This window comes from Arvicola amphibius, chromosome 5, assembly GCF_903992535.2.
Source record: "Arvicola amphibius chromosome 5, mArvAmp1.2, whole genome shotgun sequence".
In the NCBI taxonomy this organism is placed as follows: Eukaryota; Metazoa; Chordata; class Mammalia; order Rodentia; family Cricetidae; genus Arvicola; species Arvicola amphibius.
In genome coordinates this window covers 40,601,606-40,620,659 of record NC_052051.1, presented here as the reverse complement: position 1 = coordinate 40,620,659, position 19,054 = coordinate 40,601,606, and the positions used below count along the sequence as shown (strand labels likewise).

Genomic DNA, 19,054 nt, shown 5'->3' with positions numbered 1-19,054 from the left:
TCTTTCAGCAACTCCTCCTGCTACAAATCTCGTTAATTTTATTGCCTTACAAGTCCAGTTCCCTCTGCCTGTGTCTGGTGGTGGAACACCCTACACTCTTTCTTCTTCACCAGTTTTCTCAGTATGTTTCTAGTTTGTTCTGAGGACAGCGCACGATTTAGTGCCCCACGTTGTTTCATCACAAGCATCTCATCCTGTGAATGATAGAATCTCTATACATGATTTTCCTCGCACTCCTGAGGAGGCATGGATGAGAACAGAATTTATTCCATTTCTTGCTATTTCTCCTCACCCCTGCAGTGACTGCATTTAACACCTGGTTTGCAGCAACAGCTCAGATTTGCAAGGGACTTTGTCATTTTTCCTTGGGTTCCAACAACGCCTAGCCACTTTTTGTTCAGGCATAACAGTTTTTCAGACTTGCTGGCAGAGCCTGGCTTTTGTTTTCGTTAATAATGGGCCTTCGGCAGTGTTATTTTCTTCAAGGAGTGTGTCTACTTAAAGGAGACAAAATCGAGAAATGCAGTTCAATTTGCAGTCTCACCCGCTACCCAGTAAACTCTCCCTGGAGGTAGACAGAGAGACCACATGTATGACCACCACTGTCATAGGAAAACTTACATTTACTGAACATATATTTGTACCAAACACTGTTTCCAATATGTCACATGCTCATGTAACCCATACTATAAACCCTAGTGTTGACCAAAGGAACAGTAGGGTGACCCTTATCTTACAGGTAAAGAAACTGAATCCCAAGTGAGTATTTAGCTTGCCAAAGGCTGGGCAACTGAGGTGAGATTCCAACCAAGCTAGCCTGGCTTCAGAATGTAGGCTCTGAATCAAAAATGCATACATGCTCATGAACGTGCACATGTATGTATACGTGGGCACACGCACACACACACACACACACACACACACACACACACACACACACACACCACATCAGAAACCCCCAAGACATGGAATCAAGACAACCAGAGCTCAACTGTCAGCCAGTGTTTGCTCTGATGTGGCTTGTGATCCCCAGCCCCGGGATGTGCTTGGCAATCCTCCACTCCAGTTGCATGTAGATCCCAAACTGCACCAAACCTAATTCCTACACTGTGCACAGAAACAAAGAGGCTATAGCACCAGGATGCTGCACTTTCTAGGTAGATGAATGTAGCTGTTGCAAGTTATGTGTAATTCACACATGATGAAAGAAAACCAGAAAATGACCTTCCCGGGACACACAAGTGTGACAATGTAATGGCAGCACAGGGAAGTTGTTTGACAGGTCCCCCTTCACCTCCATGTAGCCAAGTAGCTCAACCATAGGCTTTCCCAGGAGGAGTACCATGTACCCACTGAAAGCAGTGGACTTCCTCAGTGGACAGACCCCTATATTTGGTAGGTGGGTCATCTCACCTAATTCAGCCTTGCTCCTCGTGTGCTAGCTCTTTCTTTGTCACCCAAAGTAGAGCAACCCTCAGAATCCTGAACACAGTGACCTAACACCATGCCCCCCACACATCACAGGCCTGCTTTCTGTCTCTGGTAAACCACCTCAGGCTCCTCTGTGCCGTGTGTGCAAGGCCCAGGCTCAGAGCTGCTCCCTGCTAATTTGGTCCACACTATCAAAAAAATATGCTTATGTGGGGTGGGGAGAAGTTCACAGATTTTACTATTTTTCTCTTCAAACAATCTAAATTACCTACCCATAGATAATGTGGGATAATGCGCTTAGCTACTCTCTTCTCTCAATTGCCTGCTGCCGAGGATCCCCCAGAGAGCTGCTCCCCACTTTCTGATTTAGAACCCCTGTTTTAAAAGAGCCCCCACTCCCTGCCAGCAGGATGGCTCAGTGAGTGAAGGTTTGGGCTTTGGAAGTCTGGCAACCGGAGCTCAGTCCTCACAACCTACAGAAGGTGTTGGGAGAGAGCCAGCTGTGCAGAATTGACTTGTGGTCTCCACATAGCCACTGTGTAGCACACAGGCTCCTTGCCTTACACGTACCCACCACCACCACCACCACTAAAAACAAGAAGAGGGGGGAGGGGAGGGAGGGAGAAAAGGAAGGAGGGAGAGAGAGAATGTTTTTATAAGGTCCTGATTGATGTGTGATTTAGCATTTTCAAAGAAAATCTTATACTGAATTGGGTCAAAGTGACTTCCAAGCTTGGCTTCACCACGAACTGAGATTTTAACAAGGTCTGAAAAGGACATTGGCTTTAGTTTATTTTGTAGGGTTTTACCCCATGCCATGGGGTATGTTCTTTGTCAGAAGACTGGCTTCTTTGGCAGATGCTATGTAGATATTTTAATGTGTTTAGGAATATATGCCATGACATGAAGCACATAATATGTATGTGAATTTTTCTCTTTCATTTTATTACCAATGGCGGTTGATGTTGATTCTTTAAAAGCTACAGAATTTCTTTGCTAATTGTAGTTAATGCCATTTATTTCTGTGCGTTTGACCTGCAATTAAGCTCTCTCTGTTTTCCGCTGATGTATGTGCGTGCATGTGTGCGCACGTGTGTGTGTTCAGTTTGCTCTCTGCTCTCTTAGGAAGGCATTTGTCTTTATTGAGAACACAAATGGCCTGACTGTTGAACAGCACACTTCGCTACCTTCAATACCTGCATCTTCCCCCCCTGTCTCCACACAGACTTCTTTCCCAATGCAGTCCCCAAGGATGCAGCATATGTTCCCTGGGAACTTCTTAGAAATTAGATCTAGATGTTGGCCCTATATGAAATTCTAAGTGTGAAGCTTCATTTTAATAACATTCCACATGGTTTGAATAATGTGTGTGGCTCATGAGCTACTCACATCAGAATTACCCACAGCTGTGCCCTGCATTGTTCCCAGGTTCTTCAGTGCAGCCTGGAACAGGTGCCCTTCTCCCAGCTGAAGCCAGAGAGCACATGGGCCTTGCCGACTTCTTGTGTAAATTACCACGGGGCAAAAATCATCTACCTCACCAACCACTTCCCTACCTGTTCAAAAGGTCCCATCCATATAGCTAGCGGGTTGTCCTTAAACCACCACCTCTGGTATATTTCAGGACTTAGTCAATGGCCAGTCCTTTCTCACACTTCTGAGAGCTATCATCCTCTATCCTTAGGGCTCCAGAGACCACACAATAAAATCCTGTTCGAGCAAGACAGGAACAGTGGAGAAGTGTCAGGCTTTGCTGTGGACACGATTTCAGCTGAGGCAGGGGGATGGCATGTTTGAAACCAGACTGGGATACACAGTTTGAAGCCAACTTTAGTTACATAAGAAGACCTTGTCTCAAAAGAAAGATGTAAATTTGTCATGTGGGGCTTTGCAAATTCTTGGAATCTTTTGTTTAACTCTCCCTGCAGTTCCAGGAAGATAACAACTTTGAGAGTTGACATATGAACCCCCAAAGCTCACCTGACCATGGAGCCCTGCTTCGTTTTTGTTAGAAACAGTTATAATGAGCACTTTCCTTCAGCACCGCAGCGGAGTGCCAGTCTAAGTACCCCCTTCCCAGAAAACACAGTGTATTCTAGGTTTTCCCTTCAGGGAAGGAGTGAAAATACGAATTATATCTCATAATCTTCATGATTTACGGTAAAGCACCATCATTTTCATCGCAGTTACTAGTCCTCTCTTCAGTATGTTTTTTTTTTTTTTTTAACTAGAATGGAGTATCTTTGCAGGATAGCCAGGGGAAGTCAAGACCCACAGTCTGTAGATCACAATCAAAGCCTGTAAACCCCAACCCAGCAGTACTGGGTACCGCGTAATGATGTTTATCACTGCACAGGATGAGAAAACTGTGCTTTAATTGCATCTGAAAAGGTCAAGGGAAACAGGAGTGCTGCGAGGATGTGGATGTTCCCTTTCCCAGCATCATTGCCGGGGCTGGAGGCACAGGCTGTCTAGGCTAGCCACAGACAGGGCATCCCAGCCCCGTGGGATCCTTATATATGCATCTTGGTCTGGCAGTTCTTCTAAGGTGTTTGTACCCATTGCTTCATTGCACCTTCTCAGAATCCTTTGTTCAGTTCCAGGAGCAGTTAAAATCCTTCTCCTGGTACAGATTCAGACCAGTTCCAAGAGAGAAGCTCAACTCAGCAAAGCCTGGTCTCCAGCCCTGGTCAGAGCAATCTCCTCCCCGCAGCCAGCATGGGCTGCCTCCTCTCTCTACTCCAGTCTTTCTGCACAGAAAGGTTGCTGACATGCAAATCTGAGCCCAGAGGTGTCTATCTGCCTGTCTTCTCAGCACTCTGGGACTGAGGCAGGAAGATCTCAAACATCATACCAGCCCAAACTGCACACTGAGGCCATTTCTCAAAAAACTCAAGAAAGAGAGGACTTGCAGATAGCTTTTGCCACGGCTGCTTTGTCCTTCCTCCAACAACCCTCTCATGAACACACAAACCCACGTCTGCTTGGTTTTCTTCTGCACGTGCGGTTCTCTCTCTCCAAATACTTGCCTCTTTTTCTCACTCGTCCTTCTCCTCTGTCCTCCTCATAGATACTCCTTTTCTACCTTCTGTTGTGCGGATGCCTTTCCCCCAAGAATTCACATGGAATCGTGAAAACATTCCTATCCCAGGTGCCTTACAGTTGACATAAAACCAGGGAATCCGACAAAAGGAACGAAGACTCTAACTCTAGAATCTCTTGGCTCCAGAGACAGGAAAAGGCTGTACTATGCCCTCATCTGGGTTGTTAAAAATAGCCCCACAACCAGCCTGCAAGCTGCACGTGTGTGATACATGTGTGTGCATGTGTGCAGGCATGCATGTGATATTCAAAATAGCGTTTCAGAATGATGGAAATTCATCCTGGCTGACCTCCTTCTGTGTTCACAATGAAAAGTAACTTCTATAAAAAAAAAAATCCCCATAATTCTTTTCTTCTTGTTCTTAGCCCAAAGCAGCAAGCCAAGATGGCCGAGTATTGCCGATTAATCTTTGGAGATGCCCTCCTTATGGAGCCACTGGAAAAATACCCAGTAAGTAGCTGTGATGCCCTTGAAGGAGAGCACTGATTAGTCACAGGTGGCGAGCTCCTGCTCCATGTAGGCAGATGAGCCGTATGGTTTGATCCATGGGACCCTAGCACAGTGCCCAGCTGAAGTCAGAATGCATGTGTCTATTTCCTTCTCTTTTCCAGTCTCGTCCCTCCGTCTCTGCTTAGAGAGACACAGCAAGTTTTTTGTTTTGTTTTGTTTTGTTTTTGTGAACAAATGTCTGTTTACCCGAGATAAGTTACTGGGGACAGGCCAAAGTAGCAAGCCCACAAAAATCTAACATGGTGCACCATGAGTTTATCAGGGTTAACTTGCAGGAGTGCGGCTGACTCGGAGGCAGCTGCAGAATCCGAAAGCCCACTCCAGCGTGGGTCTCAGCTCATGGAAGACCCATCCCTGCTGCTCCCTGACTGATAGGCAGGCAGCTAGACAGGCTGAATGAGCCATCTCTTCTCCCGAGAAGTCCATACTGCTTATGTAACCATAGAAAGGGGCCTTGAGAATCTTGTCGATTTCAAGAGCTTCCTCGGGGTGTGAGATCTGTTTACTTTCTGAATCTCATCAGTCTCCAACTTCCCTCCGAGAGAGAATGTTACAGTCAGGACTGCAATGTACTCTTCAATGACAGTCCACTCACAGGGACAGTTCAAGAGGACAAGACTCTAACCCCCACCCATGGATCTCTGTCACACCCTTTTGAAATAAATGCAAAAGGTGGCAGCGCTGATTTCTCAGCCTGTCTCTGCCACCTGCTGTCCACTTGCATACACCTTGGAAGCCACGCTCAGGCTTCTGTTGCAGGCATGAGCAGATTAGATGCCCAAGTCTCCCCATGGGTGTCCTGCTAAGAGCAGATTCTTGTTAAACGTTGTTTGTAAGCACCTCCCTTAATGCTTTTTTTCCTTTTAAACTAAATCCTAGGTAGCTGAGTAGATTTGATTCCCTTGAATGAACAGTTATTAGCCCTCTCCGTGTGTCCTGATGCTTGAACAGAGGACTGTCAGCCAGCAGGACTGCCCTTACGGCAGCCTGACAGCCCTGAGTGTTGTATGCCCGCCTTGAGGAAGCTTCTTGTTGACAGGGCACAACTCCAGCTCCATGAAGCCGCTTCTGTTTAACAATGTGTACCAGGCTTCTTGCTGTCATTAGGCACCCAGGCCAGAGAGGAACCTGCTTCCTGGTGGTTCCGCATAGGCTTGTGATTCCTATAAGCCCACTCTTTTAACTGCTGTGGTGTTCTGTGCTTGGGATGAGTGCAGACACTCCTGCCACGCCCCCTTTGCCACTGTAGATACAAGCTATGTCTGGAGACACCCTCCTGTGCTGCCCCCTGGCGTTGCAGTATGAGGGTGCATAAGACTTTTTTCCAGCCTGCTTTGCTCTTACTCAGCAGGTGACTGAACTGGGCACTGGAAGAGGAACTGATGGGAGTGGCAGCAGAACAGCATCACAGAGATGACAGTGGGATTTTAAAGAGTGACCAGGGGCAGGAACAAAGGGGCTTGAGGCACAATGAACTGGAAAGAGCTGGAAAAGGGAAACTGAAACCCATCTGATAGAAGTAATTGCAAAAGAAGCTAAGCCTTAAGTTCCCAGTGTCCCAACATGTAATATTAAGATTTCTATGTGCTCAGGGTCCTGACACCCTAAACTCTTTGGGGAGTTAGAATGCAAGTAGACACTATACCCTGCTGCCGATCACTGCTGCGAGAAGCTGAAAGTGAATACAGCTGCCCAGGTCCAGGATGCTGATGGCTAAAGCCCAGCACTATGATCTCCAGCCGTAAATCATTAGCTTCTTAAGCCTGGATCATTAGAACCCTGGCTCTCCAGGCTTGGTGCTGTAAGTCACTGGGCATCCCGCTTCAGGCCCCTGAGCTCAGTCTTTAAGGGTCTGTAGCTTGTAACACCAGAAGAACTTCATCTCCTATGACCTCTGAGTATAGTAAGGTGACGCCCCCCCACCCCCCGCCGGGGACTAGGAGCAGCCACAACCCTGTTCAGAAAAGGAAAGAGCAGCTATAACCTAAAGTAGCCACTTCCTCCTGGACACTTTGTCCCAGAGTCTGCATGTTGTTAAGTGAGTTCACGCCAGTCCCCAGACTCATGGCAATCAAAGACTAGAGGGCGGCCTTATAGGACTTCAAAAGATTTTCTAAAAATAAGCCTATCTCATGTCCTGCACACGCTCCCTGATACAGTAGCTCCTAACCTTCTCATGGGAAATTGATTTTCCATTTTATAAGCAAACGTGCAACAGTGAAATAAGCCTCCGTAATAAGACAGCTTGAATCTCAGGGCTAGAAGAAGACCTAAAATCCTGTCATTCCTCTTGACTGAGGCCAAAACCCAACTAAAATCAACATGAGAGTCTGCTGTCCATAAAGCTTTGTCTGACAAGGTGACTTGTTTGGAAACTTTTGCACAACATCATTGATTCTTCCTGTCAAATGTTGGGCCATTGGCAAAAGATTCGGGTCGGAGATGACTTACATGTTGTGCAGTAAACTAGTTGGACTGCCACAGTCCATCAGAAAATGCCTGAAAGTCCAGGGTCGGTCCATCAGATCTACCAGTACATTTCTGTGGTCTTACTTTTACAGTTTTATTGTGGAAAATAAGTTCGGTGCTTTAACACAGCTCTTATTTAAAAAACAAAACAAAAAAAATGCAGAGCGCAATTACAACATTTTCATGACCTGTGTTGAACACAGTAAATGATAATCTAGGGGCTGTGGGATCCAAAGCTGTGTGGTGGGTTTGGAGAGATCTCTGAACGGAGGGGACCATTTTGTTGTTGTTGTTTGTTTGTTTTTTTAAGAGCAGTTAACTATTGTTTATCTTCTTGATATAAACAAGTAGGACTTTGTCAATTGTCAGCATAAGTACTGGCATAATTAAAACATATGAAATAACATGAAAGCAACACTCGTGGGGAAATGTTGCAAATATGCTTATGTGCTAATTGGCTAAGATGAAAAAGTCAGTTAACGAAGTGGGGTAGCATTCGTGTTTAATAACTAATATTTGGGGGCACAGTATTTCTAAATAGTGTGCTTTCTTTTGCACAGCTGGAGTCTGGGGTACCTCTTCCAAGCCCTATGGATTTAATGTATAAAATCTTGGTGAAAAACAAGAAGAAATCGCACAAATCGTCGGAGGGAAGTGGTAAAAAGAAGCTCTCTGAACAAGCCTCCAACACGTACAGCGACTCCTCCAGCGTCTTCGAGCCCTCGTCTCCCGGAGCTGGTGAGGGACTCCTGGGCTCACAGTGGGTGGATTTGCACATCGGCTGCTCTGAAATCAGCCTAGGAGGGCTTCTAGCTTTGGCTTTTTTTGGACATTTTAAGCTGTACTACTTTTCTATGGCTACTACAAAGTTAATAAGGATCGCGTAACCTCAAGCTCTGTAGATCCTAAGATCCCCGAGAAAGCTTATGGAATCAATCAAAGGTGTCAGGCAGACTGAGTTCCTTTCTGGAAACTCCAAGGAAGGATTTATCTGTTTTCCCAAGTCCTAGAGCCACTCACATCCACTGGCTCATAAGTCCCTTCCTCCAGCTTCAAAGCTGTTGCATGGCTGTAACTCTTCTCCTGTGGTCACTTTCACCCTCTGACTGCCACTGGGAAATGTCAGTTCTTAGACTAGACCCACTTATCACTTAGGCCCACGGAGCGAGTCCGAGGTCCCCTGCCCGCTGCAGCCTGGCCTCCCCTGAAATGTCAGCACACCGCTGGGAAGCTGTTCCTCTGGCTTGCACTTGAGGCAGAGCAGCTTTCCAGTAGCCAATTGCTTCTAAGCTTCATCGTGGGCAGCATCAGCAGGAGGAGGGAAGACGGGAGATGGGCCAGCCTTTTAATGCTGTCCCCGAAGGGTTCTGGGCTGTGCAGTTCTCCCTTGCAGTATTGAGCCCTTTAAAAATGTGCAGTGACAAAATGACTTGCACTGTTTGTGAAAGCACCCAGGCAATGCTTAGAGTTTCTTCACATTAATTTGAAACTCGCTTTTTGTGGTTATGAGAAAAAAAAATTCGAAGGACCACTAGTTTTCTTTAGGCTATTTGTCACTGAGCCTAATTTATTTCCCCTTTTCCAGGGGAATCCTGACCATTGCAAAGACCTCCTTCTTGAGGGCGTGATGATGTTAAAGGAACACTAAGCTTGACTTCAGGGCGTCTGGGGTTTAGGATGGGGTGTTGACAGTGTTCTCAGTGGTTCATGCCCAGCAGGGATGAGGCTCTGGGTCCTGTCCTCAGCACAGAATTTAAAAAAAGGAACAGAGAGGGGAGGAAAGAGGAAGGAAGGCAAGAAAGAAAAAGAGGAAGGAAGGACGATGTTTAATATATGGACAAAAGCTAAGCACGTGTACCTACCCCCCAGCCCCGCCCCAGTTCCATTCCTCAGGAGAGAGCTAACAAGAAATGGGTAGTGGTATTTATCCAGAGACTAGGGAAATTGCTTTAAGCAGAGTTATTTAAAATACCCAAACATGGGAGGCCAACCATCTGTCTGCTGATTGTAAACCATGGTATGGTCATACAAAAGAATCGTGTGTAATGAGGACGATTAACAGCTATCCATGAAGGGTAAGTGGCTGTTAACGCAATAACCTGCAAAAGAAGCCAAATGCAAAAAAAAAAAAAATAAAAACTATAGTTGCTATGTAGCTTCTTCTACGTAAGGTATGAATGTAAGCAAAAGTAAGAGAGGCTGTGTGAAGTCAGGGTAACCACTGCCCTTAGAAAACTAGAAGGGGGCCATAGTATCTTCGGGAATCTGGTCATATTTTCTGTCTCAATGTCTTTATTTGATGAAAATGCATGCAGTGATCATATATATATATATATATATATATATATATGCTCATATATGTATGTTCCTCTGCCTACCACATATAAATTCAAAGATTTTTAAACCATTGGAATGTTAAATAGTAAAATCTAGGGCAAGCGGAACGTAAGCATGGCCGACCTGGTTTATTGTTCCTTTGACCAATTATTTGGGTTGGTTTTGTTTGATCCTCGGAACCTCTCACATGCTAGGCAATAGCTCTGCCTCTGAGAATGTTACACACACACCCAAAATTCTGACTGAGCTGAATTTAACCTTTTCTTCTGTTTTCTGACTCACCTGTCAACTGCTCTTATTATTTAAATGGAAAGCATAACTAACAAACATTATACAATTCTTTCAAAAGATTTCCCCCTCCCCGCGCCGTGGTTCACAAATGTGTTTTTTCAAATACCATGACACAATTCTGACTCATTTTTGAAAAATAACTTCCGTTCTCAGCGAGAACGCATCTGAAGTGTGAAATGATTATCGTTGGAGGGCACTTCCCCCCCCCCCCCCCCCCCCGTCCCCATGTGCCTTCCCTTGCACGTGGGCGCTCGGTGGGTTTTGTGCCATCTGCCTTTATCTAATTCCAGTTCTCCCTTCCATGAACTGGATGCTTAACTCTAATAGAGATTTCTACAGGCAGTGAGCACGATTGCTTAATACAGAAAAACAGTAGCAATCTGCTAGCAATTCTCTGGGTTTCCTCAGCTAGCCAGGAGTCTGTTGTGCAATCAGTATTTATTGCTATGCAAATTTTTGAAGGTTTTAGTATGTAGGTAGGCCCCTGAATACCGAGTCCTGATAATTTACCATTTGTTTTGTGGATGCTCCCAGTACCAGAAACTAAGCAACCAAAAAACCATGGCATGGATCTTATTTCGAAGCGGATTTAAGCTGTTGTCTAGATTCCTCTTCTGGGAGCCAGTCCTTTAGCCAGAAAAGACTTTCCAGAATGAATGAGGGTCAAGTAAGACACTGCTTTGGGGGTGTTGCTATTGCTGCTTTTTAAACGGGTATTATGTTTTATATTTCAAATAGATTTTTCCAGGGCCCTTTCAAGGTCTTACGAGAAAAGATCCTGAGTATGTGCGGACCCTGCTTATGTGATATATAAATACACATCGATACGGCTTTCTTTCTTAAATGTGCAAAGGAAAAGCCGGGACTTTATTTCACTGTAGAGGAAGATAAAGTCTTTCTTCTTCACAGAGTCCAAGCTATGACCCGACAGGGTATCTAGAATGATGATTGGACAATTCTTATGTCTCATGAAACGTTTTGTGGAAGGTTCTGGCAATCGTGTTTTCAGATTGTTTGATTAAAAGGATCATTTTAATTATGATTAAAAATAATGCATAGGAGAACTTCAGGATATAAAATATCAAGAAGCAGCCTCCTAAAAAGTGTATCTGTAATATAACAGGATGTTTTTCTTCACCAAATATGAGGAATTCACATTATTTTTCCATCAGCATCATCAAGGACCTTATGTGGCTCTTTGTAACAGTCCATCAGCGGTTTTTACTGGCACAGAAGTCTTCCCCCTCTACGGATGTTTCCCCATTCCCATCCAGTAACTGAGATCGGTCACTCACACGAAAACACTTAGGAGCTTCTTGGAAGGCAGGATTATGGGCACCGTGTCATCTACACTGATTGAAGTGTGTGGCCAATTTAACAGAAGGCCTCTCTGGGAGCAAGTGCCAGGCGCTGCAGCTGTCTCTGTGATGAGCTCATGCCGCCATCTATTGGGAAGTTCGTGCTATTGCAGTGGGGGGAACTGAACCGGGCGCTGCTTACTGACTGTACCTTGTTTACTTTTTTCCGTGAAAGTATTTTTACAAGCTCCATTGCATTTGAATGAAGCCTAGAACGATAGGAGAATTTAATGCTTAATATAGATATTTTACCTGGAAAATATCCATTAACTCTTGGGAAGAAGAACCAATTGAATTGGGAAGAAGAACCAATTGAATGGCAGCATAGTGGCTAATGATAAATACGATGCTGAACCAGGTCAGACTGATGTGGATTTTCAAGCATAGGGATTTTAAAGTATTAGGTCATTTTAAGTTTTTATTGATGTTCATTGTCTTTTTTTCCTTTTACATTAGATTCTTTTATCTACCCCCTTTAAAAAAAGAATGTCATTGTTAAAAATATCGTTATTAGTTCTTGGAGAATTTCGTACAGTATGTTTTGATGATATTCACCCCCAGCTCTTCTGAGATCTACTCCCCTTTCCCTACCTTTGCAACTTTGTACCCTAGTGTTTTTTAGTTTTAAATTCTTTAATACTAATCTTAATTCTTTCATGCAAATTTGGGCTGCCTGAATATCCTTAGATATGCAGCCTTCCCCTCAAACATGATCAACGTAGGGGCTAGCCACTTAGTGAAAATCACCTCTCCCTCTTCCAGAAGCTATTAGTTGCCAGCAGTTTCTCCTCTAAAGGTGAGACTTCACACTCCCCCCCCCCCACCTCCCCTCCCCTCGGTCAGGATTTGGTCTGTGCGTGCTGTCACGCCCACTGTGAGTTCCCGAGACACTACTTCCTTGTACTTATCCTGTCTCTGGCTCTTGCACTCTTCGAGCTGAAGGATGCCATCATTTTGATGACGTATGCACTGTGTAAGTAGCTGCATCCACATTTTGATGTCGTTATTTGTGCTGCCTTTTCCCCACAGTTCCTGATCTCGCTCGTAAACTTCTTTAATTTCTGGGAGGGCCTTTCTTTGGAGAAGGTTGGTCACTGAGCTGTGTGCTGGCCAGGGTTGCGTCAAAGAGACCCGACTTAGGAGAGGACAGAAAAAAGAAAGCAGCGTTTGTCCTTCTTAGAGCCACATCCTGTTAGAGCAGGTTTAACATCCCTGCGGGAGAACATGCACATTACAATAGGATGCACAGAAATAAAATTATATTCAGTGACATATGTTTACAGTTCACTGGTACCAGGATCTATCGCCTGTGCATGAGCCAGCTTGTTGGAGCCCATTCCCTATGGTGGAATTGGTGGAATGCCATGCTCCGTCTTAATGCACGCGGAGGTTGGGCGGGGTGGGGGGGGGGGGCTTGGTCCTGCCTCAACTTAACTTGCCAGACTTTGTTGACTCCCCATGGGAGGCCTTATCCTTTGTAAGGAGTAGATTGGGGGCTGGAGGGGAGGCAAGAGGGGGCGGGAGGAGAGGTAAGAAGGAGAACTGTGGTTGGAATATAAAATGAAATTTTTAAAAAAATTTAAAAATTGGAAAAAATAAATGGAAGAGAAAATTATAAAATGGGCATTTTTTAAAATTGAACTTGAAGATTTCAGATTACCACAAATCAAATTTATCAAAATGTCAGTTTAATTCTCTGTTATTAAGATAAGAAAACAAATCCTTGTTGGGAGGCATGGGGAGATAACTTTAAAAGAAGGGGAATGTCAGCTTTCCAGGATACTCCTGACCTAGTCAGTAGCATGCTTTTGCAAATTCTTCAAACTTTCGAATTCTAAAATCATGTTTGTGATTAAAATTTGACAGGGGAAGCAGATACGGAGAGCGACGACGACGACGACGACGATGACTGTAAAAAGTCTTCAATGGACGAGGTGAGTTCGGTCTAGCGCGCTGGTCCCCGGGTAGCCATCTTACGGGTCTCTTATGATCCCCATGTGCCATCTAGTGGCAAAAAGAGTAAGCACAGGACATTTGGTCGCCTGCTTCAGTTTTTTGGGTTTTTTTTTTTTTTTTTTTTTTTTTTTTTTTTTTTTTTTTGGTTTTTCGAGACAGGGTTTCTCTGCAGCTTTAGAGCCTGTCCTGGAGCTAGCTCTTGTAGACCAGGCTGGTCTCGAACTCACAGAGATCCGCCTGCCTCTGCCTCCCGAGTGCTGGGATTAAAGGCGTGCGCCACCACCGCCCGGCGCCAGCTTCAGTTTTTTTTTTTGAGGCAATTCCGTGATTTGTGAAAGTGCAGAGAAAAATGCAGGTCTGCAGGAATGTTCGGAATGCGACAGGGAGTCCGTGTTTTGGTTTTTCATCAGATCCTCCTGACTCACCCAGCCTCTAACATGCTGGGATCATGGGTGTGTATCACCACACACGGATCAATACGCTATGCTTCCTTGGCATTCTTTTCCTTATGAGTACATGCTTTGATGTGGTCTGAATTTTTATATATTTTATTTGTTTGTCTTGTGAATGAGTCCCACTGTGTATCCTAGGATCTCCTCCAACGCCTGGGCTCAAGCCATGTCTGCCTCCATGTAGCTAAGGAAACACACAGGAGCCAGGGTGTCCAGCTTAGTTTGAAATGCACTTCCTTTTGTCCCCATTAAATTTCATCTTGATTTCCAAAAGGAAGCTGCAGTAATAACGAGGATGCTGCTTGCGCTTGAGAGTGGCTTCAGGGTACACTTGGATCATTTGCAATTGTCTGTTTTCAAATGGCTGTTTCCCAGTTGGCATTTAACTGGAGGATTTCTGCCGCTATTTTCACAAAGAATCCTCATCTCTTTGTGTTTTCTCTTCTAAAATAAAAGATGGGAAAATGTTGGACCTGTCTGGAGAGGCCTGTCTTGTGCAAGTAATAATATGGATTTTCTTCACTGAAACTTATACTAAAGGATATGTTATTCAAGATAACATCTAAAATAACTTAAGATCTTACCATTTGCCAGGCACGGTCCAAGCTCACATCCTTTATTTATTGAAGCAAAATTTCTCTGTGTAACACTGGTAGTCCTAGAACTCACTCTGTAGACCAGGCTGACCTCGAACTCAGAGACTTGCCTGCCTCTGCCTCCTGAGTGCTGGGATTAAAGGCAAGCACCGCCACACCTGGCTTTTTAACTTGCTTTTAGTAATTATAAAACAGTACTGCTTATTTTTATTTTGAAGATGAGTAGCACAATAGCTTCTGACTCATGGCCTTTGGATTTAATATCAAATGGCTTTGCTCTGGGACCTAAGTGGCTATCCTGTTGCCAGATGGCAAACTTGGTCACATAGGAGCCCATTAGGGAAGGGTGTGCTTATCAAGGAACATAGAAATTGTTTGCATAGCCCTCCCTCACTTACTTCCGTAAGGCAACCTTGGTTTAATTATTTTTCCATTAATATAGTGTTTACCTACATGATGGTTGTTGTTACTGTCAAGAGAGTTCTTGACTTACTTACTGTAGACTTCATCTTTGCTCTCTGTTACAGAGAACAACAGTTCCTGCGGGCATCGCTGCATGAATACAGATTCTCATCCCCGATGCCTGAGGGGAGGCTACGGCCCTGCATATATAAAGGATGGTACTGAGGCTGTTGGCTCCAGACCACCCTGCCAGCTCTCCCAGTCATAAAATAGCCATACACTGAGCATACAGAATCTGAAAATATAGAATCTAAAATGTCCAACCCCCTAAAACTTTGGAAAGCTGACCTGAAACCACACATTGGAAGATTTTATTCCATGAAATTTTTATTTCATGTTTAAAGCCGTCATGTGCTGGCTTATATACTCAGCATTGAAAGAATGGGTTGTGGGTATAACATGCGTTCGAGTTTTAAATGAGAATTTGTTTTGTTAGACTTAGGACTCATCCACAAAATATCCATTATGTGTAAACAAATACTGAAGACCCAAACTTTAAACACATGTGCCACCAAGTATTTGTGATGAGGACCCGGCTTGCCTTTCCTTCCTCTCCTGCAGTGGATCTACCTTACCTGCAGCAGTTCTTTTCAGAACAGAAGGACTTTCTGCTCCCTGGTGTCATGTGACCATTTTCCTGAGAAGATAGCCCTGGGTAGTATAATGCTGACTCTGGAAACTTTTTTTTCCTGCTTTCAGGGAACTGCCGGCAGCGAGGCCATGGCCACAGAAGAGATGTCTAACCTCGTGAACTATATTCAACCTGTCAAGTTTGAGTCCTTTGAAATTTCAAAAAGTAAGCTTTTCTGCAGGAGAAATCCCTAGTGTCGCCTAGCCAGGCAGCACTCGGAACTGGACAGAAGCGCTCTATTCTGGACATCTTGAATATTGCCACGGATTGTACTGTCTTGGCATCATTGCAGAAATAGAACTCTCTTTAACACTTTGATATTATATTTGATATATCTGAAAACTATAGGACACCGTTTCGTGATGGTCCTACACATACTTAAGGGTTCCCTGAAAGATATCGAGACAGTGTCCAAGTGATGGAGAATCTCACATTTTATTTGTTTTGCTACACTCCCTGTGAGGCCCCTAGTAATGTAGTGATCCTGCTGACTATCTGTCCAGCTTGGTGACACAAACTAGAACCAACCCACCTCGGTTCCATTGCTCCAGCTCATTTCCTGTCCTGAGGAGACGACGTCACTCACTGTGTATCACTTTTTCTTCGCTCCTCACCCAACTACACACTCATAGTGAATACAAAAGTCATCTTTCTGTTACCTGGTGGGGAAAACCCTTTTGTGGAAGTGCCCCTTATACTAACATAAGGTGCAAGTTAAGATCAGAGAAGAGGATCCTTGGGGCTTCCCAGTTGCTTAACTAAAATTTTTGCTTAAATGCAATAGCCTCATTAAGAAAAAAAAATGTAGATATAGCCAACTTCAAGCTTCTATGTGGCATGAGCATTTCTATTTGTGACCTTCTGCTCTGAGTCTTAACTTAGTGGCACTTGGTGTCTTGATGCATATAAGGAATTTACACTTCATTACAGCTCATATAAAAAGAATTCAGCATTTTCTGATGCCATAATTACTGATTCTTGTTACCTGAAAGTGTTCGTGTCAAGCAACTTAAAACCATGGGGTTTCCTGCTCTTTGGCTTCACTTCCTGTGGCTCCACTAAGCAAAGCTCCTAGGGGTGCTGCAAAATGGAGGAGCAGGAAGTGGACGTTCTCTGGGGCCCAATGGTGCCCGTAGATGTTCAAACACTTTCTCCTTGTGATTATGTCATGTGATCATGCCAGACCTCTCATTGGTTATATTTTGCCCATTTTGAAGACTTCATTTTAATTAACAGCTGTGCTTAAAATAATTAGTTGCATGAAAGTAAATTAATGATGAACCAAAATAAAGGAAATGGGGTTCCCTGAGAGCAAATTAGGCAAGTAGGAGATGGATAGAGTCTTAGGTGATCATGAGAAAGAAAAAGAATAGGGGCCTCATTTTTGAAAGTAAGGGAGACAAAGAGGGAAATTTTTTTTTCCCAAAGATTGCTGGTTTTCCAAACCCAGAGCTGTTTACCAGCTGAGTATAACACATATCTGAGTGTGGAGCATAGCCTCTGAGCCTAAGCTGGGAAGACCAGGAAATAGTCTGAGATCAGACACTTGAAAGTATCTGAGTTAACTCTGTTTTGTCCCCTGTCCCCATTAGAGGCTTGAATTCCATATTCAGCATGTTTTCCTAATGCTGTGATATTCAGGAATATTAAGTTCTTTAACACGTTCACCTTTTGGGCTCTTGTAATCTAATATGGAAATGAGGTTGGCAGATTCGAATGTCTCCCAGGATTCCTGTCCTTTGATAGATCCTAATTCTGATGCCACATTAGCTATGACTTTAAGGGTTGTAATGTGGGCCTGAATAGCCTTCAATGTCAACACCAACATCTCCACCACATCTGCAGGTCCCTCAGGAAGTCAGTCTGGAGGGATTAAGAACAAAACCATTTTCTTTGTCATACTACACCTGTTCATTCATTCATTCATGCCCTAAAGTTCAGATACATGAAAATATCTCACCCAAAATATGAAGAGGTAACTTGCAAGACTCGACTTTTATTACTGGTTCATGGATAGAAGTCTGAGTATGCACACTGAAAGTTAAATCAGTTACTCTCCAATTCGCTTAAGATTTATTTATTTTATAACATTATCATTTATAATACTGAATTTTATTTCTTGCCCTTTTTGTTGTTGTTGAACTCAGAGAGAAATAAAAGCTTTGAAATGTCTTCCTTCGTGGAAACCAAAGGACTTGAACAACTTACAAAGTCTCCAGTGGAATTTGTAGAGTATCCTTGATTTGATGAATGACTGCTGAGCTCACCAGCTGAAATCGTGGACTGTTTGTTCAATACGGAGAAAGATGCATAGAATGGGTTTCCATCTGTAGCCCAAGTCTCAAGTGTAGTGTGCAATGTGGGTAGCCTGGTCTATAGAGAAATGAACTGACTTTAGGTTAGTGGAGGCTCTGGCTGAAAGGCTGCCTCAAATCATCAACCTCTACATTCCGTGGCAATTTGCTTAATTCTGATTTTCCTCATTTTCAAACAGAATCAGAATTGAACAGACAGTCCATGATCAAAAGGATATGAATGTACATGTATGTCAATGTGATTTCTAGTCTTATGTTATTTCCCATGGATCAAAAATCAAAGAGGCCTTCAGGTTATTTTTTTTCATAAGTTAATGCTACTATCCTAAAGAGTTAAATTTTGTGAAGCAATTTCTAGAATAAAATTCACATTTATACTTCATCAGTGGGACTAAGGGTATGGCTCAGTCACGCATGAGTACATGAGTTTGCGTTCAGGATCAATGTGTTTAGAAAGTTAGATATGGAGCAATGTACCTATAATTACATATTATAGCTATATTACATAGCTATAATTACATATAGATAGCTTCTTCTGGGTAACATCCAAGGTTGGCCTCTGGTATAACCTTGTAAACACATTCCCACATGCACACATTCACATACACACACAACACACACGTGCACAAGCACAAACACAAATCAAAAGCTTCATCAATAGAGGGTAAGCATAAAAGCACGTGCATATAATTTCAGCACTCAGAAGGCTGAGGCAGGAGGATCACCAGATCCAGGACAGCCTAAGCTATGGCACTTTTCAAACACACAATCCACACACACACACACACACACACACACACAGAGAGAGAGAGAGAGAGAGAGAGAGAGAGAGCTATCAGTGAGAGAAAAGGGAACACATGTGAACTCTATAAATAAAGTCATGTTATGCAATCGTTGTCATCAGAATTGAGTACTAACTTTGTGATATTCTTTTCTAAAATAAGTTATCCCATTTAATTCTCAAAGGAATCCTATGATGGAGGAATTGTATTGTATAGATGAGGAAACTGAGAACAAAAATGAATTAACTTATCCAAGATCATATAGTGAACAAGTTCGAGACTCAAGTCTGTCTTCCCTGCCTTAGCTCTTAATTAACCTCTGCCGTAAGTGGTGGTAGGAGCCAGTCTGTCATGCAAAGAC

The 19,054-nt window shown here is 43.7% G+C and overlaps 1 protein-coding gene across 3 annotated transcripts in view; it reads left to right on the top strand.

The window, feature by feature from the left end:
- The window catches only part of Plcb1 (phospholipase C beta 1), a 675,841-nt gene that overhangs the window by 520,241 nt on the left and 136,546 nt on the right, over nt 1-19,054 (top strand). For all 3 annotated transcript variants that reach the window (XM_038329997.2, XM_038329999.1, XM_038329998.2), the window contains 5 exons: nt 4,900-4,984; nt 8,074-8,251; nt 13,366-13,433; nt 15,665-15,761; nt 17,744-17,828. In XM_038329997.2, coding sequence (XP_038185925.1) covers nt 4,900-4,984; nt 8,074-8,251; nt 13,366-13,433; nt 15,665-15,761; nt 17,744-17,828 — 513 coding nt within the window. The remainder of the gene's footprint in view (nt 1-4,899; nt 4,985-8,073; nt 8,252-13,365; nt 13,434-15,664; nt 15,762-17,743; nt 17,829-19,054) is intronic.